General features: G+C 44.0%; 1 protein-coding gene and 1 long non-coding RNA gene across 7 annotated transcripts in view; one reads left to right on the top strand and one right to left on the bottom strand.

The window, feature by feature from the left end:
• Positions 1–4,610: 4,610 nt before the first annotated feature.
• On the bottom strand, positions 4,611–7,929 carry LOC135578611 (uncharacterized). Its single transcript, XR_010470550.1, has 3 exons — positions 7,850–7,929; positions 7,313–7,478; positions 4,611–6,657 (listed from the first exon to the last, which is right to left on the bottom strand). It is a non-coding gene; the product is annotated as an uncharacterized LOC135578611 (long non-coding RNA).
• Positions 7,478–19,134, top strand: part of GAREM1 (GRB2 associated regulator of MAPK1 subtype 1) — a 103,138-nt gene continuing 91,481 nt past the window's right edge. For 3 of the 6 annotated variants that reach the window (XR_010470549.1, XM_065053414.1, XM_065053413.1), the window contains exon 1: positions 7,478–7,880. Coding sequence is in view for 2 of the 6 variants with exons in the window: in XM_065053414.1 (XP_064909486.1) it covers positions 7,760–7,880 (121 nt within the window). In the remaining 4 variants the exon portion in view is untranslated. Of the gene's footprint in view, positions 7,881–10,735; positions 11,489–14,673; positions 14,883–19,134 lie in introns of those variants that run through there. The other 3 variants (XM_065053416.1, XM_065053417.1, XM_065053415.1) reach the window with 3 other exon arrangements.

Raw genomic sequence — 19,134 nt, 5'->3', positions numbered from 1 at the left:
CTCTTTTTCCTGTGTTATTTATACTAGATTTGTAATGTAATGAACTTTGACATTACACAGGCCACCTTCTGATATAAGAAATCACTTATGCTATTCCCCAGATAACATCTCTTGAAGTAATTTTCTGGGAAATTTTGGTGTTGTTTCTTTTATACCCATTTCAGTGACATGTTACTTGAATACCCTTGAACAGGGAGGCTGCAAAGGGGGGAGCTGGGAGAAAAGAATAAGCCATATACAAGACCAGTACATTGCCAAACATTCCTTAGAAGGCAGAAGACATGGAACAATAGAATGCATCCAGTAATAAGTATCTTGTTAACATAAACTTTTATCATTCTATAAATTAATTCACGCAGGTGTTAGCAGCATACCTGCATTTTCAAATGTCCCTTTTGTTGTAAATGATCACAATATTAAAAGGGTATGCAGTGCTACTTAGATATTATGAGATATTGATATTATTTTCTTAAAGTATAAATACATCAGGTATCTGATTCTGCTCATTTGGATCCATTTTATACTGGTATGTAATATCTTTAATTTCAGTGGAGGATATCAGATTTTCTTTAAATTTAAATGAGGGCAGAATCAGGATGCCAGTTTCTTTTTCTTTAATCAAAGAAAACACAAATGAAACCTGCAGGGCATGCACAAAGCAAACATGAGTTGGGAAATCTGAAGAATTGTTGTGATTATATTGTCTTTTTTTTTTTTTTCCTGGGAGATGTGGTTCTTGCTGATCATTAAATTTGTTTTATCACCATTTGTGAATGAATAATATTACTGTGCAAAATGGTGTTGTGAGCTATCCCAGCACATGCAGAATAACTAACTTCACTGCCTTATTGTTCTAGAATGTCACTACCCTCCTGAAATATGCCTGCTGCTTTTTTGGGGGCTGTTTGCAGATTGTCATAATATCAAATTATTAATTCCGTTTTATATTGAGACAGCGAGCTCAACTGGAAGGCGCTTTTCTGAAGCATGTGGGACCTCGTGTGGCTGAGCACCCTGCCAGTCTGCTGTGCCACTGGGTGATGTGCCGTGCTTGTGGAAGGGGTGCAAAAGGACGGGAAGGAGTATGTATTGACAGCTGCTCCCCAGGCTACTCATCGTAGCCAGTCACTTCAGCTGGCTTTTAGAGCAAAATCTGAGAACAAGGAACAAAGGATAATTGGTGCTGCCAGCCGGGTGAGGGAGGTGATTGTCCTGCTCTGCTCCGCACTGGTGCGGCCTCACCTGGAGCACCGGGTGCAGTTCTGGGTGCCACAGCATAAAAAGGATATAAAGCTACTGGAGAGTGTCCAGAAGAGGCTACAAAGTTGGTGAAGGGTTTGGAGAGGAAGCCATACAAGGAGTGGCTAAAGTTACTTGGTTTGTTCAGCCTGGAGAAGACTGAGGGGAGATCTCATCACGGCTACAGCTTCCTCACAAGGGGAGAAGGAGGGGCAGGTGCCAATCTCTTCTCTTCAGCGACCAATGACAGAACCCGAGGGAATGGCAGGAAGATGTGCCAGGGGAGGTTTAGATTGGACATTAGGAAAAGGTTCTTCATCCAGAGGTTGGTGGAGCACTGGAACAGGCTCCCCAGGGAGGTGTCGTGGTCCCAAGCCTGACAGTGTTCAAGAAGAGACTGGACAACGCCCTCAGACACATGGTATGAACTGTGGGGTTGTCATATACAGGGACAGGAGTTGGACTCAATGATTCTTGTGCGTCCCTTCCAACTCAGGACATTCTATGATTCTATGATCCCTGCCTTAGGTACAGCCATAGCAGAGGAAGAAAATGGTGCTGGAAGGGGTTTTGAGAGGCTGTCTAGGTCCTCTCTTTATCTCAGCCTCAGATCAGCTGTCCCTGCTTGCATTGCGGGAAGATGTTTGGAGACCTGCAGTGATGGGGATTTCTCAGTGTCTCCAAGTGATATACAGTCCTTACTTAACTGGTTTGGCAAGCAGGAGGTTTCCTGATACCTAACCTAACTGGTACACATGGAAAGCAGGTTCTCACTTAACCTGTTTATGTCAGTGAACATCTCTGCCTGCTCTCTCTCTTCTCTTTAGGCCAGAGAACTCACATCCCTTCTACCTTTCCTTGTAGTTTGAGTTTTCTGAATTCCTTTGCCATTTTTGTCTCTCTGCTCCTGATATTTTCAGTTGGTTCTCAGCTATCCTGGAGCGTAGACCTGAAAACTAAGCAGACTATTCTAGTTTAAATAATAACGGATGGATAAATTTAATTTTTTTTAATCTTACTTATGATACTCCTATTTATGCATTTCAGCATCAGCGTAATGCAAGATAGCTAAGCACTGCTCATGATCCATGATCTCTCTTTTCTGAAGAACTGCTTTTTTTATCCTGGTACATACTTGTGCAGTTGACTATTCCTTTGTATGCGTAGAACCTTCTATTTCTCCTTATTCAGTGGCATTTCAGTTTCCTCAATCTGCCAAGATCCTTCTGAATCATAATGCTGTGCTCCAGCGTAGCTGGAGCCTCTTCCTGTAGGTATGGTCTCCAAATATGAGTAAGTGTACTCTGTTTAGTCATCAAAGATGTTGGTGAAAGTACTGAATAGTTCTAAATCCAAAACACATCTCGGTGAAATCCCGTACAATGTAGGCTTTCAGCTTTGGAGTACTAAAAATTTCCAAATAATTTTGCACTCATTTTACATACTTGTCTAGACAGTATGTTTTTTTAGTTAAGAGCATGTTATATGAAACCCTATGATCCTCAGTCTCTCTACCCTGTCCATGAAGCCTTTTAGCATCTGCCAGAAGTAGGGAAGATTGATCTGGTATTATTTGTTACTGAAAAACCCATGCTGTTACTTCTTATATCTTTACTTTCTAGATTCTTGCAAATGGTTGAATTACCTGTTAACTTTTTTTTTAGTAGAAATTCAGCTAACCAGTTTGTGGAGTTCTTTCCTCCCACCCTTTGAGACAGATTCAATCATTTCTGAGTTTTCTGGAACTCAGTCATTCTCTGTTGATTCTTGGAGATACTCAATAGCAGCTCTAACATTGCTTGAACCCTAAGGGAGTTTCATCAGATCCAGTCTACCAAAAAATCTTTAACTTATCTAAATATTTTCTAGTCTTTTTCTTCATTTTTTTCTAGTCTAAGCTCTTAGACATTTGTCAGTGGTGCTAACAGTGAAATCACATCTGCCTTTTTAAAGACTGAGGTTAAAAAAGGCATTAAGGATACTAGTGTCTCAGCATCATTAGATGATGATTAAATATATTTCCTGTCTATGGAATAACAGACTGACTTTTTTCTTGGTCTTTGCACTATGCACCTTTCCAACATCCTTGATATCCTTTAAATCAATTTTTCTAACATTTTGGGACCTTCTCTTTCTGGTTTTGTCCATACATAGTCTATACATTTATTAATAATTTAGTAATTTGACCTACTTTCTGCATCCTTTCGAGTCATTGAAGATCTTACACTTCAGCCAAGTTAGTCTTTATTTTACTACTTCTCCTTCCTGTGTGTAGATCAAAGTCTGCAGCTTTGCCTTCAGCAGCAGATCTCTGATTAACTTAAGCTGTCCTGAACTTGCAGAAGTTTAGATACTAGTGCTCAGAGTTTAAGTCTCCGTTTAGTTCCTCCTCTTCTTCCTAACAAAGAAAATAGATGAAAGAGGGTCTGATTGATTCGCAGTTTTCATTTCTTCTCTGTATAGCTAATCAGAGTTTCAAATACAGGAATTTCTTCTTTACATTTTTCCTTTTCACAGTGTTTTCTACTGCTTGTGGCTTGGGTATGATCCAGTCACTGGCCCACCTTAGGGAGATGCAAATATTTAGGTTCCCATGCAATGTTTGCAGGACGCCTCTCCCCTGCTAGCTGATGCAGCGCGCTTCACCTAACACTCCAGGTAGTGTGAGCACAGTCCTCTTTGCATCTTTCACTCTCCTGGAGCAAAAAAAAGACCTGCCTTTTCCTAAGCATCTGCATTGTGGGCTACATTGACAGCAGTGTGCCGCTGGGGAAGAAACACCACTCTCGCTAGAAAGGACCAAAAAACCTCCCACCAAATTGGAACACTGTATTTGGAGGCGTTTTCCCAAGTAGAAAAGAGGATGTAAGTTGAGAGCATTATCTTCATTTAGTTCTCTCCAAAACTCATTGGATTATAGTGTTGCATAAATTCCCATAGATGGAATTTTTAGAGTAAATGAAGGTTAAATAAGGGATATGACTGGAAAAAGGACACCTGATAAATTGAAATGGAAGAGAAAACATGAACGTTCACACCAACCCTCAGATCTCTTTAGAATACCTTGCATGAGCAAAGATTGCCTGCATTTTGCCAGTAAGACAGGAATAGCATTCTCTAAAAACACAAGATGCACAGACATCAACGATACCAAATGCATTGTTTTCCTTCCCCTTCTCCCTTGCCTCAGAGAAAGGTAGGTATTTAATATCTGATAATGAAATGATCACTGCATCTGTTGTTTCCCATTGGACTTGGAAATATTTATTATGAAAATCAGGCCTTTGATATAAAGGCAAATCACATGTGGGAAGAAGGAATGCAAATTCATGGGGGGTTTTAAAGAAACACTATGATGGCTTCACATGAAATTTACTGTATAAGGCTCAGAGTTTTATTTGGCGTATGCGTACTAACTACATTGTAGAGCATGTTACCAGATTCATACTAAAATCAGTTTGTTGTGAACAGCTCCACTTGAAATGTTAGTGTAGACAGGAACTGATGATGATCCAAAATATTTAAAAATCATTTTATTGGCAATAAATACATACTAGGGATTTTTACAGCCTGCTGCATAAACATGTTGTGAAATCCACGTGAAAGTCAGTCAATTCAAAATGCATTTAAGAATAATTTCAGGAGTTAATTGGAGTCCCCCTGCCACTGCTTATGGTTTTACGGTGACAAGTGGCTCTTGATACATAAAGACCATCTCCGAACGATGCCTGAAAGGCACATATGCAAAAACTAAAATGTTTTGTAACTGAGGCCCTGGTCCTGTGGTGTGTTTGCTCCCGGGGATTCCTCTCGAGGTCTGATGGCTTTCTTAGCTTTTTGCACTTGTAAGAGACTCGGGTAAGAGATCACCTAAGGGACTAAAGCATTGCTAGACATCAGAGAAATTATTATCTCTAAAGTATTAATTATACATAAGGTGCAGTTAAAGGAAGAAAATATCAGAGATTCATATACGCTGGTGATTTGAATATTGTGTATGTTACATTAGGATATATTACATATATTGTACATATTCAACAAGGAGGTTGAGCTATAGCACAGTTAGGACGCATTAACAAAGTCACTTTGAGAGCCCCAGTGAGACATTTAAATACTAATAAGCTTTATGATGTCTCTTTGCCTGGAAATAACTGAATGAAATTTAGATAGTATCTCCAAGGTACATATTTTTTAAAATGCATCCTGTTCCAGTAGGACCAGTAAGAGTGGGCTGGGTTTCTACTAGTTGGAGAGAACACAAACGTGGTTGTATGAAGACTGACTTAGAACACATCTAAAACTGTCTGAACGAAAAAAATCTTTAAAGAAAAATTAGCAGTAACTATTTCTGTGCGAAAGATGAATTTCTTCCCAGACAGGAGAAGTGCATATTGTCTGAGAGAAGCATACGCTGCGAGACAGTATTTATCCTGGAATTAATGCTAAGTATGATTGTATTTAGAAGCAGTTCTTGACAGATGAGTGTCTGAAGTCCTGGTGAATCCCAGTCTGACCTGATCTGCTGTGCCTTATATGCTGCACCCAATAACCTCATCAAACATGAACGACTTAAAGCCACACTTTTGCTTTCCATATTTCTACAATAATGCTCTTAGCAAGTATATTACTTTGCACTTCAATAGCTTAGTTCACTTAAGTTGTACAAAGCATTTTGTGAAGTTTGTAAAAGGGAAGACACTTTTGAAAAAAAATGCAGTGTCTTGTTTTTAAAGGTAGTTATTCTGGTAGGAGCGATCTACCGGCAGCATGACTGAAATGTAGAGAAGGAAGGTTTGCCATAGCGCTGGGAAATCCCAGTGCCAGACTGCATAGCTAAAGCAATGGACCCACATCAGGACAAGGTTCAAACCAACCCAGATCCATTTGAAGCAAGACAACTTGGGTTTTCTGTAATCCTCTGCGCCGACTGGCTTCCAGAGCCTTTGTTTCCTCTTGGAGAGCATGGCTGAAGTCCCAGTCTCTGTTTGCAGCGGAGCAGAACAAGAGCGTGTCTGTCTCAGCTGTCCCCGTCCTGGCGGTGCTGCTGGCACCAGCCGTTCCAAGGCACGCAGCGCAGAACGGCCCTGCACCAGGCCGGTGAGGAAGGGCGAGAGGAGCAGGAGATCTCCTTGTAGCCCGGCTCTGCCATCCCCAGCCAGCGCAAGGAAAGACACCAGAAAAGATGGCACCTGGAGGGAGATGCTGGCGGTGGATGTTTTCAGTTGTTTCACAAATCACTGAAAGGCACTTCTATGTTTCTAGTCAACACTACAGCCTAAAATGCAGCCAGGTTTACTGCAATAAAAGAAAGGGTTTTGACGCAGAAGTGAACAAAATAAACTTAAGCACGGTACAATGCAACCACCCCGGAGTAGGATTTTCTGGTTTAATTTCCAGGAGTTTCTGCAGTCTAGCAACCTGGAGATAAAAAATTCATTAAAAATGATAAAATTAGTTAAAATAGCTTATAAAGATCATATGAGACTTCATCACTTTGAAAAGAGAACTAGTAGTTGATTATAAATTTTCTCATGGTCTGATGACCCTTGAATTGTCAATATATGTAATACTTGCATGTGCAGTAACAATGATACAGCTAAGTCAAAGATCTTCCTCCAACTTCTATGCACTACTCTTAGTACTTTAAATACCCATTTGTGATTCTTCACCAGTGAAAACTAAACAATATGTAATCAAAGTTGCCATGTAATTGGGTTTTTTCTTACTGTAGGATAGTTTCTACAGTTTCTAGTTTTTTTTCTTATTGTGGGGTAGTTATAGTGTCATAGTTTCTATGCTAAATAAAATGGTGAGAAAATGCAATGCAACCCACTTGCTCAAAACTGCTTTGAGAAATGAAGCGAGACATTTTGTCTACCGACGGTAAATGTAAACGCGCATGCAGACGGATCTCCGTCCTCTTTCGCATGCGAATCCCTGCGCTGCCAGAGACGCCACAGTGTCCAATCTGCGGGCCACCTCGCACCCGGCTCCCCGGCTGCGCTGCGGGGCTCTCCCCGCTCCCCCCCGGCCCCAGCGCTTGGCGGGCGGGGCGGAGGAGACACGCACACACCTGCGGGGCCGCCCGCGGCTCTCCCGGGCGGGCTGCACGTCGGGCGAGCGGTCGGAGGGTGGAGTGAGAGGGACAGGCTCGGCGGCGGCGCTCCCCGCCGGGCAGCCCGGCACTTTTCCTTTTCGGCGCGGGGAGGAGCGGCAGCTGCGCAGGCGTTGCTCGCACCCTGTTGATTAGTCAGTGCTGGGATGGCGCTTCCTGGGCCAGGCACGGCGGCGGGCGGCCCCAGCCGGTCCCGGGGGGCGGCGGGAGCAGTAGCAGCAGCCGCCCGGCGGGTCTCCCGTTCTGCCTAGCCCGGCATGTCCCGGGGCGGCTGGCGCTGAGCTAGGCGGGCTCCTTCCTTCCTTCTTTCCCTTCCTCCCTCCCTCTGTCCCCCTCCCCGCTGGCTGCAGCCCCGCCGGCGCTGCCTGGCTGGCTCCCCTGCCTCCCCCTCCCCGGGCCAGGAAGATGGACCCAGGCCCGCCGCTGGGCTGCAGCCTCAAGGACGTGAAGTGGAGCGCGGTGGCCGTTCCCCTGGACCTGCTCGTCAGCACCTACCGGCTCCCCCAGATCGCCCGGCTGGACAGCGGTGCGTGGGGCGGCGGGCGGCCGGCTCTGCCCGGCGGCGGGCGGCCGGCTCTGCCCGGCGGCGGGCGGGGAGTGGGGCCGGGCGGGCTGCGGGGCGGGCGGGGAGCGGCGGGGCCGCTCCTGGGGCGGGCTGTCAGACCCCCGGGTGCACCCGCTTTCCTCCCGCGGCTGGAGGGAGCCGGAGAGCTCCGCGGCTCCCTGCGGTACTTTCCGTGCGGTCCCTACACCGGCATCTGCAGCTACCGGGTGTCGGTGCAAGGCTTGGACTCGAAGCGGAGTCCGTGCGTTGCTTTGCATCGAAATATCTGGGTAATGCTCCCTCCTCCTTTTTCCCTACCGTGTGTATCAAGGGGAGCTTGGTGAAGCTTGTTCGCTGTCAGCTGCCTGGAAAAGGTTCTCTCAGTCTCAAATCGCAGAAGGCCAGTCTTCTGTACTGGAGACCAAATACTGTGATGAAGTGATGCTACACCAAGGCCAAGTAAGAAGGAATATTAAATAGCCAAGTGGGATAAATCCCAAATGTTACACTTTACTAAAAAAGCCCCAGACCTGTAAAAAGAGGAGTAATGTGAGAAGCTTTTACAGTCTCCAGATAACTTTTTATTACTGTTCACATGGGTGCTCACCTGCGGTTTCCAAGTCTACAGCATTCTGTTTACTCCAGGAAACAAGAAACAGGTCTGACAGAATAGCTATGACAGGAGCATTTTACCTTTCCTAGATACATGTCTTTAAAAGTAATGTGTCAGCACAGAGAAATATGGGGAATTTTTTATAAAGGCTGAGGCAGATGCTTTGTGATAGTGTGTGTGTGTGTGTGTTGCGTGGTAGCTCCATGAAAACTGTCCAACTTGCCTGTCTCTAAGGGAATGCAGAAGAGAACTCTCAAATCATGAAAAAATTCCAGGTTTTAAAATTCATTAGCTTATGAAATTGCCTTCTACTTACACAATGTAATAGAGCAGTCCTTTTATAAAGTTTTGTGTTGATTTGAAAAGTTAAAAATGAGCACAGGCATTGTCCTTGCTTACTCCCCACTGTGCAGGTCAAGACCAGGATTGGTTTATTACTTAACTGCAGTTCCCATAATCCAGTGATGATTCAAGCTTGGGCTTTTTTGACTTTGTCCCTCGATTATGCAGTACTTTGCCTGTCCCTTGTACAGGTTCCTCAGAGCTGGTGCTTAGAAGCAGGTTAAAGAAAAGCTGCTTTGCCTTTTTAACTGCAGCTGTCTGGTTTTCATACTACTGAATGTATATTGTCCTGTGAGACTGGCAAAGCTGGTATGTTAAGGAGTTCCTGGTGGTAATACCTTCTGTCACTAGAAGCAGCTAAGATGGCCTCCAGTCACTGCACTTAAGGCTGTCAATTTGCTTGAGATTCCTGGCAGTGATTCAGACTTTAACAGGATATATGTATTGGTGATCTACTGATTCCCCTCTCTGTGTGTTACACTTCCCGATCTCCCTGCTCCTCTTTTCATGCTTTGTTTGAAGGAACCTGAAAGATCTTGGTGGGTAGAGAAAGTTTATGGGTTTTGAGGTAAGTAATTTCAGTTTTGGTCTTATGTCAGACCTGGTGACAAGAATATCGTATTAGGATAGATTAGGATAGGTTAGGGAGATGAAGATGTGGATTTTGTACAAAGGCTTTTTTGTCCCATGTGTCAGACTTAAAGCATATGCACCGGCAAGTGATGTAAACAGACCTGAGCTCTTTTTCCCGTGCCCTGAGATGGCCAGACATGAGGCAGCTGTTGGTGTAGGTGTCCTGTGGTTCAGTCCCGTGCTAAACCCTGCTAAGAGACGGGCTCAGGCACTGTGCTGAGGCTGGGGCTGGTTGAGGTCTGCCCAGTTCAGAGTGTGGGCAAAGGCTCTTGGGTCTGCTTTTACCTACTCATACGGATGTACCTTTTAACTTCTGGGACTACAGCTGGCAGACAAATCAATATTTTATAAAGAACACAGACGCCATGGTCTCAGTGGTACAAAGAGAACACTTCTGCTACTTCCAAAGGATGTTGTCTTGCAATAAGAGCAAGCAGCCATGAATCAGTGCGTAACCTCCTGAAGGAGGAAACTTGGGAACGTGCACTGTTTGTGGAAATGACTGGAGCACCTGCTGTCCTGGGGTGGTTGCTCTGCACCTCTGTCCTTGCCTTGCAAAGCTGATAAGATCTGTCAGAGAATTTCTTGGTGCAGTACTGAAGAGAATAAATACCAAGTCCAATGCAAGTGTGCATCATCCAGTGCTTGGGAAGCTTAAGGCTACTTCTTTTAACAAAGTAGCATCTTGTGCCAGTTTTTGAGCATACAGCTTGCGTCTCCTCCACACCACTGCTGATACTAGTCAGGATTCTGTTGCACAGAAATGGCCTCGTCTCTTCTTTAGGTGCTGAATTCCTTTCTAGAACAGTGGAAGCTGCATGTGTTTCATGCTGTTGGAAATCAAACCACCTGTAGATGTCTGTCTTCATTCACCTTTTCGTTTCGTGGTTGGCTTCTCTGTCTGTAGCAGCAGGTTGTTTCAGTCATCATGAGGTTTTGTGAAAGCCAGAATTTGTTTGTTTTGGAGGACCAGGATGTAGAAGAGGATTGAAAAACTGAAGCTGTATTTTCTTCAGAAGACACCAGCCATACTGTGTTGTTTCTACATTTCTTAACGGGTTTAGCATTCAGCTGGTAATGTTCTTGGATGATACCCACAGAAGACTTCAGTTTTTTGCTGTTGCTTCACCTTCAGGCCTTTCAGTTTGAAGGCAGAGAACGGGTATGATGAATGCAGTTTTGTTCTTCGAGTTGGGATGTGCAGCTCCTGGAAGAATGCCCTTAAGTATTTCAGTTTGATTTCTTGACAAGTTGAAGTTATGAAATATTTATGCACACTAAATTTGGTCCTCTGCTAAGAAGGGAGGGGTTTTCTTGATGGTATGGATAAAGGAGGAATGGGAGGAAGTAGTCTGTCATTACATCAAGATATAGTTGGAAGTAGTTGGGCAACAGTGCCTGCCTTATCCATCTAGAAATGATAAATATGTCAGCTTCTGTTTTTTCAGATGAAATTTTGAGACTGTTCAGTTGTGTTTCGGGTTATGCTTTTGGATACTGTTAAGTTGTAAGTCAAGTTTTGTTTTAATATGTTCAGTTGTTTTAATATTTTGCTGGTGAATATTGCTATATTAATTGGAAAAATAGACCGATGGGAAAAAAGAAAAGAAACAAATGTTTTTTCTATGGTATTTTTTTTCAAACATATAGAATGGCTTAAATATTTCTAGAGGATAACTCAAATACAAAACTGTTAGAAGAGTGCTAAACGAAACACCGTACCAAAGAAAATGAATGGACTTTATCTCACACTGTGGAATTAACTGGGTGTACTGTTCCAGATGGAAAGAAGCAAGACCTGAAGAGCAGGAGAAGAGCGAGCTTTGTGCTGTTTTTCCTGTCCTCAGCCCTCCACCATCCTGTTCTACAGTGTCACAGCTGGATTCCACCTGGTGACACCGAGAGGCTTTTGTGGGTGGGTGCAGTGGGGAAAAGATTTCGCTCTGGAACCAGCAGCAGCAAGAGATCTTATCGGAGTGTGGTTGTTGCAACAGGGCAAAAGGTGAGCGGCGCTGCTCTTGAAGAAGACACAGCTGGGCGTGAGGCTTGGGCTGGCTGTCTTCGGATCATTGGCAGAAAGGGCTAACAACAAAGTCATGGCTGTATCTTGTTCCTAATGCTGAAACAACGTTGTGTCTGATTATCCCGGGGCTTTAAATTTCTGGTAATTATTTTTTCTAAGGATCATTTTGGAGGGTAAGAGAGAAATGTTGTCAAGGTTAAGATCTGGAAAATATTGCTTTGCATAGAGCTGACCTTCAAGCTGAGCTTTTCTTCATAAGCTTGCTTCTCCGTTTGGACTCGAAGAGTTTGTTACTTTTTCTTGGCAAAACTCCCTCTCACCCAGTCGCTGTTGCTGTGTGCCCACAAGGGCAGCCTTTCCTAATAGGTAGTTTTCATCCACAGACTGGGTGTGAACTGGAAGAGTTCACAGAAATTCTCAGCTTGTATACAAAGACTGAAGTTTCTGGGATTAAGAGGGTGTGTGGTCCTCTGATTTTATTTCTTTATTTTTCATAAAGGATAAACATATTGATGCACATTCCAAAAAAAAAAAAAAAAAAAAGGTTGTGGAAACTGGTCCTCTTGGGATCAAAGACGGTGGCACTTGTCCTCATCTCATAGAGAAGTGGTTCCCTGCTGTGTGGAGACAGTGGATCCCAGTGAGCCATTGAGACTCCAAAGGAAATTCTTCTTCTAAGTGTGGGGTTGCTGTAAGATAAAATGACATGATTAGTGGCTATAAATAAAGAAAAATCTATAAAATAGGTAACAAATGTACTTTTAAAAAGTTGTTTTTTTCTTTCCCTTGAGTGAAGTCCTCTGAATATCAGCAATAGGTGAATGGTGAGTTTGTGTTGCTATTGCTCCTGGGGATAGAGAGATTTTATTTACTGCACGTATTCAGGTTCACTTTTTCTCTCCCATTTCAAAACTTTTCATGGTGATGTCATTCTACCCCAGTCATGTTCTGGGGACCATTTTTCCCTGACACACTTTACTGTAGGGCTTATTCTGGTTTGAAATATCTGGAAACTGAGCAACCTTGCAGCTTATCAAAGAACATCATACTCAGTAGAACAGCGTGGCCATGTACATAATGAAAATTTTGTATTGCGTCACTACAGTTGTGGGTTATCTCTGCAGCCAAACAATACTTTGAAACTACAAAGAGACTTATTCTTTTAATGTCTGAGTGCTGCTATCCGTGCTTTAATTGTCTCAAATGACCTCCTTCTTTTGAGAAGCTAGTGCAGGGTGTCTCAGCAGTCTGCTATTGAATAAATAAAAGGAATCATGTTGGGGGGCAGGGCAAAGCTTTCGAGTAGACCAAGAAAGAGGTCTCAGATATGCTCAGCTCCTGGGCAGTGGCTGCGATCTGATTTCCCGCTCTAGGTGTGGCCGTCTGCTGCGTACTGTGGCGGTAGGTGACAGACGAATGCAGAAATACTCAAGATGTGCTGTATCCACACAGCTTGATTTCTTCCTTACGTGCTGAGCAGCTTTGAAACCCCAACTGCTTGCACTGTGTGTTCTGCTATTAAAGCATAATTTCAGAAGCATCTCTTCCTCGTGTTTTCTTCTTTCCTCCTTTACCTTGTGGTCTGCTGTTTCCATCAAGACAATTGAATGAGAAAGCAGTTGACAGGTTGCCACTAACCGCTGCTCCTGGGCTTTTGTTTTGGTTGGCTTTCTTTTTCCTTTTTGCCTTTTGCTCTGCTGGCAGAGGTGTGCTCCAGAAACATTTTAGTGAAAAAGCTTTTAATTCATTTAAAATCTGCAGCTCCCAAATGATGCCTGTGAAGGTTATAGTGCCCTCCTGGAGATGGAGGCCAGTAACTTGGCAACATCTATTCCCAGGGGTAGCGCAGGCTTCCAGTGAGACAGATAAAGAGTTCAGCAACGTACCTGTTTAAACTTTAAAATCCATTATTTCTTTGAGCTGCTTTCATGTTTGGCAATAATGCTAACGTACAGTAGTGGGTACCATGTATTCTTTAATCAGTATGCAATTTGCACTATGCCGGAGTATCTTGGTAGTGTGGTACGGCTGCTAAGGTGCAAAATCGGTGCCTTGCTCTTATTTCTTACACACTCAATAAATGTTCGTGTTCTTTTCTGCCATACAAGGTGTGGAGCTCTTTGTCTCAATTTCTAAACTTTTGGCTCTGTTAGGTGAAGCCTTTGTGTACATACCTGGACAAACTCTTCCTGGATAATTCTCTAGTTCAGGTTTTGGAAGGTGAAACACCATTCATCTTTTCTTATCTGGAGCTCAAGTGCTATAACTTTAAATTCATGGATAAAGTCCTAGAGGAAGCTTATTGTCTTAGCTTTTTTTTTTTTTTTCCTTCATTTAAATTACATATAGCTTTCAGAAAAGGCACAAGATACACATGAAATCAAAGGAATTAAGGTGTCTTGAACAGTTAGTAAAACCCTTAATCTTAAAACAAATGTGGTGTGATGAATCATACGCTGCTGTTGCAAGATATGGTAGTAAGGAATGGTACAAGTGTAGCATAGGAAAGAAGAGTTTTGTTGTTTTGCGCTTTGTCTGCAAGTGTTGTTCTGGGACTAGGTGTTCCTGGCTTCGGTGATTACATGAATTGGCACTCCCTGTAATAGCCCAGCACAGGCAACTCCAGGGAGTATGCCAAGACGAAGCACTGGAGGGTATTGGACAATGTGGTCTGGTGCTCCAGGCTTCAATGGAAGTTGTGGGAAGTGCTATAGTGTGTTCCAGTCATTCCAGTGGTGGTTTGTCAGCAGTGAAGGGCAAGGGTGTTGCTGTGTTTCCTTTTGGCATTAGGAGTAACAAGTTGGTTGCATTAGGGAAGCTTAAGTCTCTCCCCTATAGGAAAATATTCATCATCTTAATGTGGATTGCATATGACTCAAAGCCAACCTTCATAAAACCCAGTGAGCCCATATTTCAAGTCTGAAATTTTTGCTTTTAATGGTGCTTCCCTGTGGAACAAGTTTTACGTAGCTCTTGTGGTCTGCGATTTTCATACCATTTATAGTATAAAAAGCTTGCAGAGCTAACTTCACTGCACCTCCACCTGTGAGCCAAATCTGCTAATTGAAGGCCTAGTGCAGAAATGTAAAACTGAGGTGCGTAAGCCGATTGAAGAGTGTGTCTTTGCTGAGGATCGGGGCCATGTCTGCTTTGCAATCTCTGTGGCGGTGTGCACGTCAGCATAAAACTACTAATATTGGGGCTTTGCCAGAGCACCTGCACGCTTGGCTGAGGCATCGCGTCAGCAAGAAGAGCTGCTCGATCTCGATAGTTCCTGTACGGCTGCTGCATGTTGTATCACCCCGTCACATTTGCAGACCAAGTCTGCTGTGAGGAGGGAGATGCTCCTGAGCCTGCGGAACACACAACAAAGGTCTGGATCGAGCCGCGATGCACACCCGAAGTGACAAGTGATTGCTGTTGGAACTGGGGGTTCAGGGGGCCTGGGGAGCCCTATGCCAGGGGCTGTAGCATATGCATGCCCAGGCAAGAGCTGGTCTGCTCGTATCAGAGGAGTGGAAGGTGATTTTACCAGGAAGAATGGTAGGGAAGGTACTGTGATGCTAGTATGGACAGGAACTTGGACCTTACTGGAGTTGCAAACCTTTAGGAAATGTAAAATTGTTTTATAAGTGCCCTTTTTGTTTGCATGCTTTTTCTTTTCCAGTGCAAGTTGTCATCCCAGAGAACTTGGACTAGTCCATGTTTCCTTGGCCTGTGAGAATGTCACTGGGGTCCTGAAGAGAACCAAGGATAAAGATTTAAATACCGTCTCGGAGGCTGGAGGATGCCCGAGAGCTTAATTTGATTAAGTTGATAGTGGAATTACCTCATGCCAGGGCTGAACTGTAGTGGCTCAGATGTAAATAACACGACATGCCGCAATAGTATTTGTGAAACGAGCAGGGGAAACCTTGCTGACAAAGCGGTGGCAGTGAGGAAGTTGGAGGGGTTTATCCTTACGGTCAGAGCTGGGGGAGTGGGAAAAAAACTGAGTAAGGGACTGAAAGCCCCTTGGACTGGCTAATGTGCATCACGCACTGCTTTGTTTGCTGTCTCTGAGCCTCTGTGGCAAAATGTGTACCTGGCAGGGGTGAGGATGTAGCTCAGTGGGTGGCAAGTCTCTAGAAAAAGGTTGGGGGGCTTCAGATGCTGGTGGTAGGAGCAGCGGCTGGGGTGCATTACAGGGGGGTGCATCCTCTGGAGATGAGGTGTCGGGCATGGGGTTGTGGTTCCCATCACAAGACGGATATGGGCTGGTTGGAGGGAGTCTAGAAATAAAGTGCTTTAAACTGCCTATTCAGTGTCCTGAAGGGTGAGACACTGTGCCCAAGACTGACCTGAGGGTGTGAGTGAGGAAGGTCCCCGTGCATACCCTAATTCACACCGGTGCCCGCTGCCCTTGTCCAGGCGTTCCCCACCCCACCCCCGTCCTGCTGCTGGGTGCTGAAGCGAGCTGGGCTCAGACAGGGCACGCTGGGCCTGTGGGAGTCATGCAGTCTAAATGCTCAGTTACTAAATTACTTCCAGGAACTATTTCAAAGTAATCCGCAAATGCTTGGATACCCTCTCCCATGTGTTTGTTTTTCTTTTTGCAGCTTTTTTTAATTTTTGTTGTTCCAACTGGCAATTTTACTTACTTGCCCACTAAAAGCAAGCATTGACTATTCTTGTTACTTCCTGGCATCTCACCACTTTGGAGATGAGAGAAGGAAGATTGGGGAGGGGAAGATGAAGGAAACTTTTTATTTAAAGGGGGGGTATAAAAAGGCAGATGTGCATAGATGTGCATAGATCATCTTGTTGTTCAGCTTTCCTGTTGCCTCTTTCAGAGCATCCTTTTGGGGCATGGTTGGATTCAGGGAGCCCTTGGCTCCAGTCTGTGCCACTCAGTCCATCCCCCAGGCTATTGACCTGCACTTGTGGGCTTCCAGTAGATGTTGCAGCATTATCTGCAGTTGTTTTGAAGTTCACTGTGAGGTAAAACACCCAGAATGGAGCAGTGCAATTTTTCTGTTATCCTTTCTTGCCTTTAAATAGGATAGTCCTTCTTTCACCTCTTCCAGCACTACAGGCATGTTGCTGTTGTGTTCCTGTCCTCCAACTTCTTACAGCTCCTGTGCAAAATCTGCTTCTCCATCCCTCCATGCCCTCCTCTTTTATCTCCATGCCCTCTTCTTTGCCTTTAATTTAGAGGGTGCTTCTGGGACCAGACAGCAGCATTATGTTTGGCTGTACGTGTACTAGGAGTGATTGCTGTGTATGTGCTACCCAAGGTGAGAAAGCAAGCAGGGAATGTTATTTCAGACACTTCTAGAGACTTGAAAGTTTCTGGTTGCTGAGACCAGAAATTGGAACTGCAACTCATTGCTGTTAGAAGGAGATAGGTGTTTTGGGTTTCATTGCAGAGGGATGATTTGTATCAGTGCAGATGATACAGGATCTCCCCCTGTGGAGTCTCACACTTTGCTGTTGATGTAACTTCAATAAAGGGAGTTTTGCTGGCAGGACTCAAACATGAATAGGTAGGCTTTGCATGTAATGCTTCCTTTTGCCAGGCAGCACTGACTGCTTGCTTGACTTACAGAGAGTGAGTGGAGGTGCTATTTGTAAGAATAATAGTAATCCTTGTCCATTTGTTATGTGACTAGACAGGAGGAGGGCCTTATGTGTATATTATTGTTGGAAAGCCTCATTTCCAAAGTATTATATTATTCCTGCATCTTTCTTAAGTTTTATTCAGGCTTCTGTTTATTAAAATGTCAAAATGCTGCTTTTCCACTTTGAAGGGGGCCACAACCACACACATTGGGTAATATCAAAGATCTTATCTGAGTTGCATTTGTGTATAATAGTTTCATTATGGTCGTGCTTTCTTTCTGTGTCTCCAGTGTGAAGCTACATTATACTTATAGCAGGAAAATATAGAGAGTGTTGATGCGTATGTGTCTTGGAGTGGTGATATGGTTCCATACAAAAATACAAAATATGACTAGTTACACGTGTGTTACTACAGTCACCAAACCCAGGATGTGACTGTAGACAAGCAGCAAAGCTGCAGCACCACCACAGCTGAATGTAGGGCAAGCCGGAGAAAAAGATCACTTCTGTTGCATGTTTTATGGGTTGCATTGTCAAATATCATTTGGGTTCCTGTCAATATATAACAAAGTATCTTGAGACCAAATGGACTGTGGGCAAAGATAAATGTGCCCTCAAGGGGAAAGTGAGGCATGATGGGCTTTTCTTCACTCTCCATTCTGCATGCTGCTCATCGGAAGGAGAAGCTTTCTGCTTCACAGGAGGGTTTTATTTTTTCTTTTTGTGCCTTCTTCAGATTATAAAAATATTATCAACAGGATGTTATTCACCTATCCCTTGTGTTTTATTAAAATCAAAGCCATTCTTTTTCTACCTTATGGTTTAAATGTAGATATCTCTGAAACAATGGAAATAAATTGCATTCATGATTATGGCTGTTCTTGACCAGAAAAGAATTAGGTGCGGCTCAGATTGCATTCCTCTTGATAGTATTCTCACATTGCTCAGATACTCTTAGTGTACCGGGAGGTAGCCAAACCAGAGATGCCTAATCGCAGTCGAATGTCCAAAATTTCTGTGTGTGTATGAGGCATTACCTTCTTAGTAGTGAGACTTGAATTTTTCCAGCTGGAGCAAAATGGGTAGGATGGACACAGATAAAATGCAAAGGCAGTGGCAGCCCCGACGAGTGGGTGCAGTGTCTGTGCAATCAATTAGTGCCTGCGGGGTCTCTGAGGGCACAGGGAGATGGGCCAGGCCACCGGGCAAGCAGCCAGGTGGCAACCCCACTTCAGAGCAGAGCTGAACTTTTGCTCGCTTCCCGCTGTTTTTATTCCATCCTTACCCAGGCTGGGTGGGGGGGAGCCCAAAAAACCAGAGGCAAATTAAAGTGTAATGATGAGTTCTTTCAAAGCTAAAGAAAACTATGCTTGAGCTGCTCCTTCATTTTGGCTACTTTATTTTTAATTGGGAGCCTGTCCAAGATGCCCCAAGTTCAAACAGGGATCACTGCTGTGCAACACAAAGCAGCATAGTGTCTCTTTAGGACTTGGGGTATATAATGAGAGGATGGAGCGTGTTTACTTGAATGCTATTTTAAAATATCATCTAATTATAAATAACTGACAATGAGAGCTCCCTAGCTCTTATACTGTGCCCAGGAAAAGTCTGAATGAATCGGCTGCTTTTCCGTCTGCCAAGGCAATATAGAATTTGGTTCTAGGTCCTAAACTCATGAGGTTGATGGGGTTACATTTTTTCATTGTCATCCTGAATCCGGGGAGCTGTAGCCAGACTTCCCTGACCAGACTCCCAGCCAACTTACACAGGGAGAGATTATTTCTGCAGCAGCTAAGGTGCGCAGCAGCCTTCAGTTTCATCAATTAAAGCAACCATTCAGTAGCTGTGCTTTGAAATAAATAGGAGCCAGTAAAAGCATGTAGTGCAATGCTAAGTGCCCACCTCTCGCCTCTTAAGTATTAAACTTCCCCAACTAGGCACCTGATGCTAAACAGGCACTTGGAAGCGTATCCTCTGGTGGACTCCACAATATTTATAGATGCATCTGAGCAGGGGCTTTTCTA

Source organism: Columba livia, chromosome 2 (assembly GCF_036013475.1).
Source record: "Columba livia isolate bColLiv1 breed racing homer chromosome 2, bColLiv1.pat.W.v2, whole genome shotgun sequence".
Taxonomy (NCBI): Eukaryota; Metazoa; Chordata; class Aves; order Columbiformes; family Columbidae; genus Columba; species Columba livia.
This window is presented reverse-complemented; position numbering and strand designations above follow the sequence as displayed.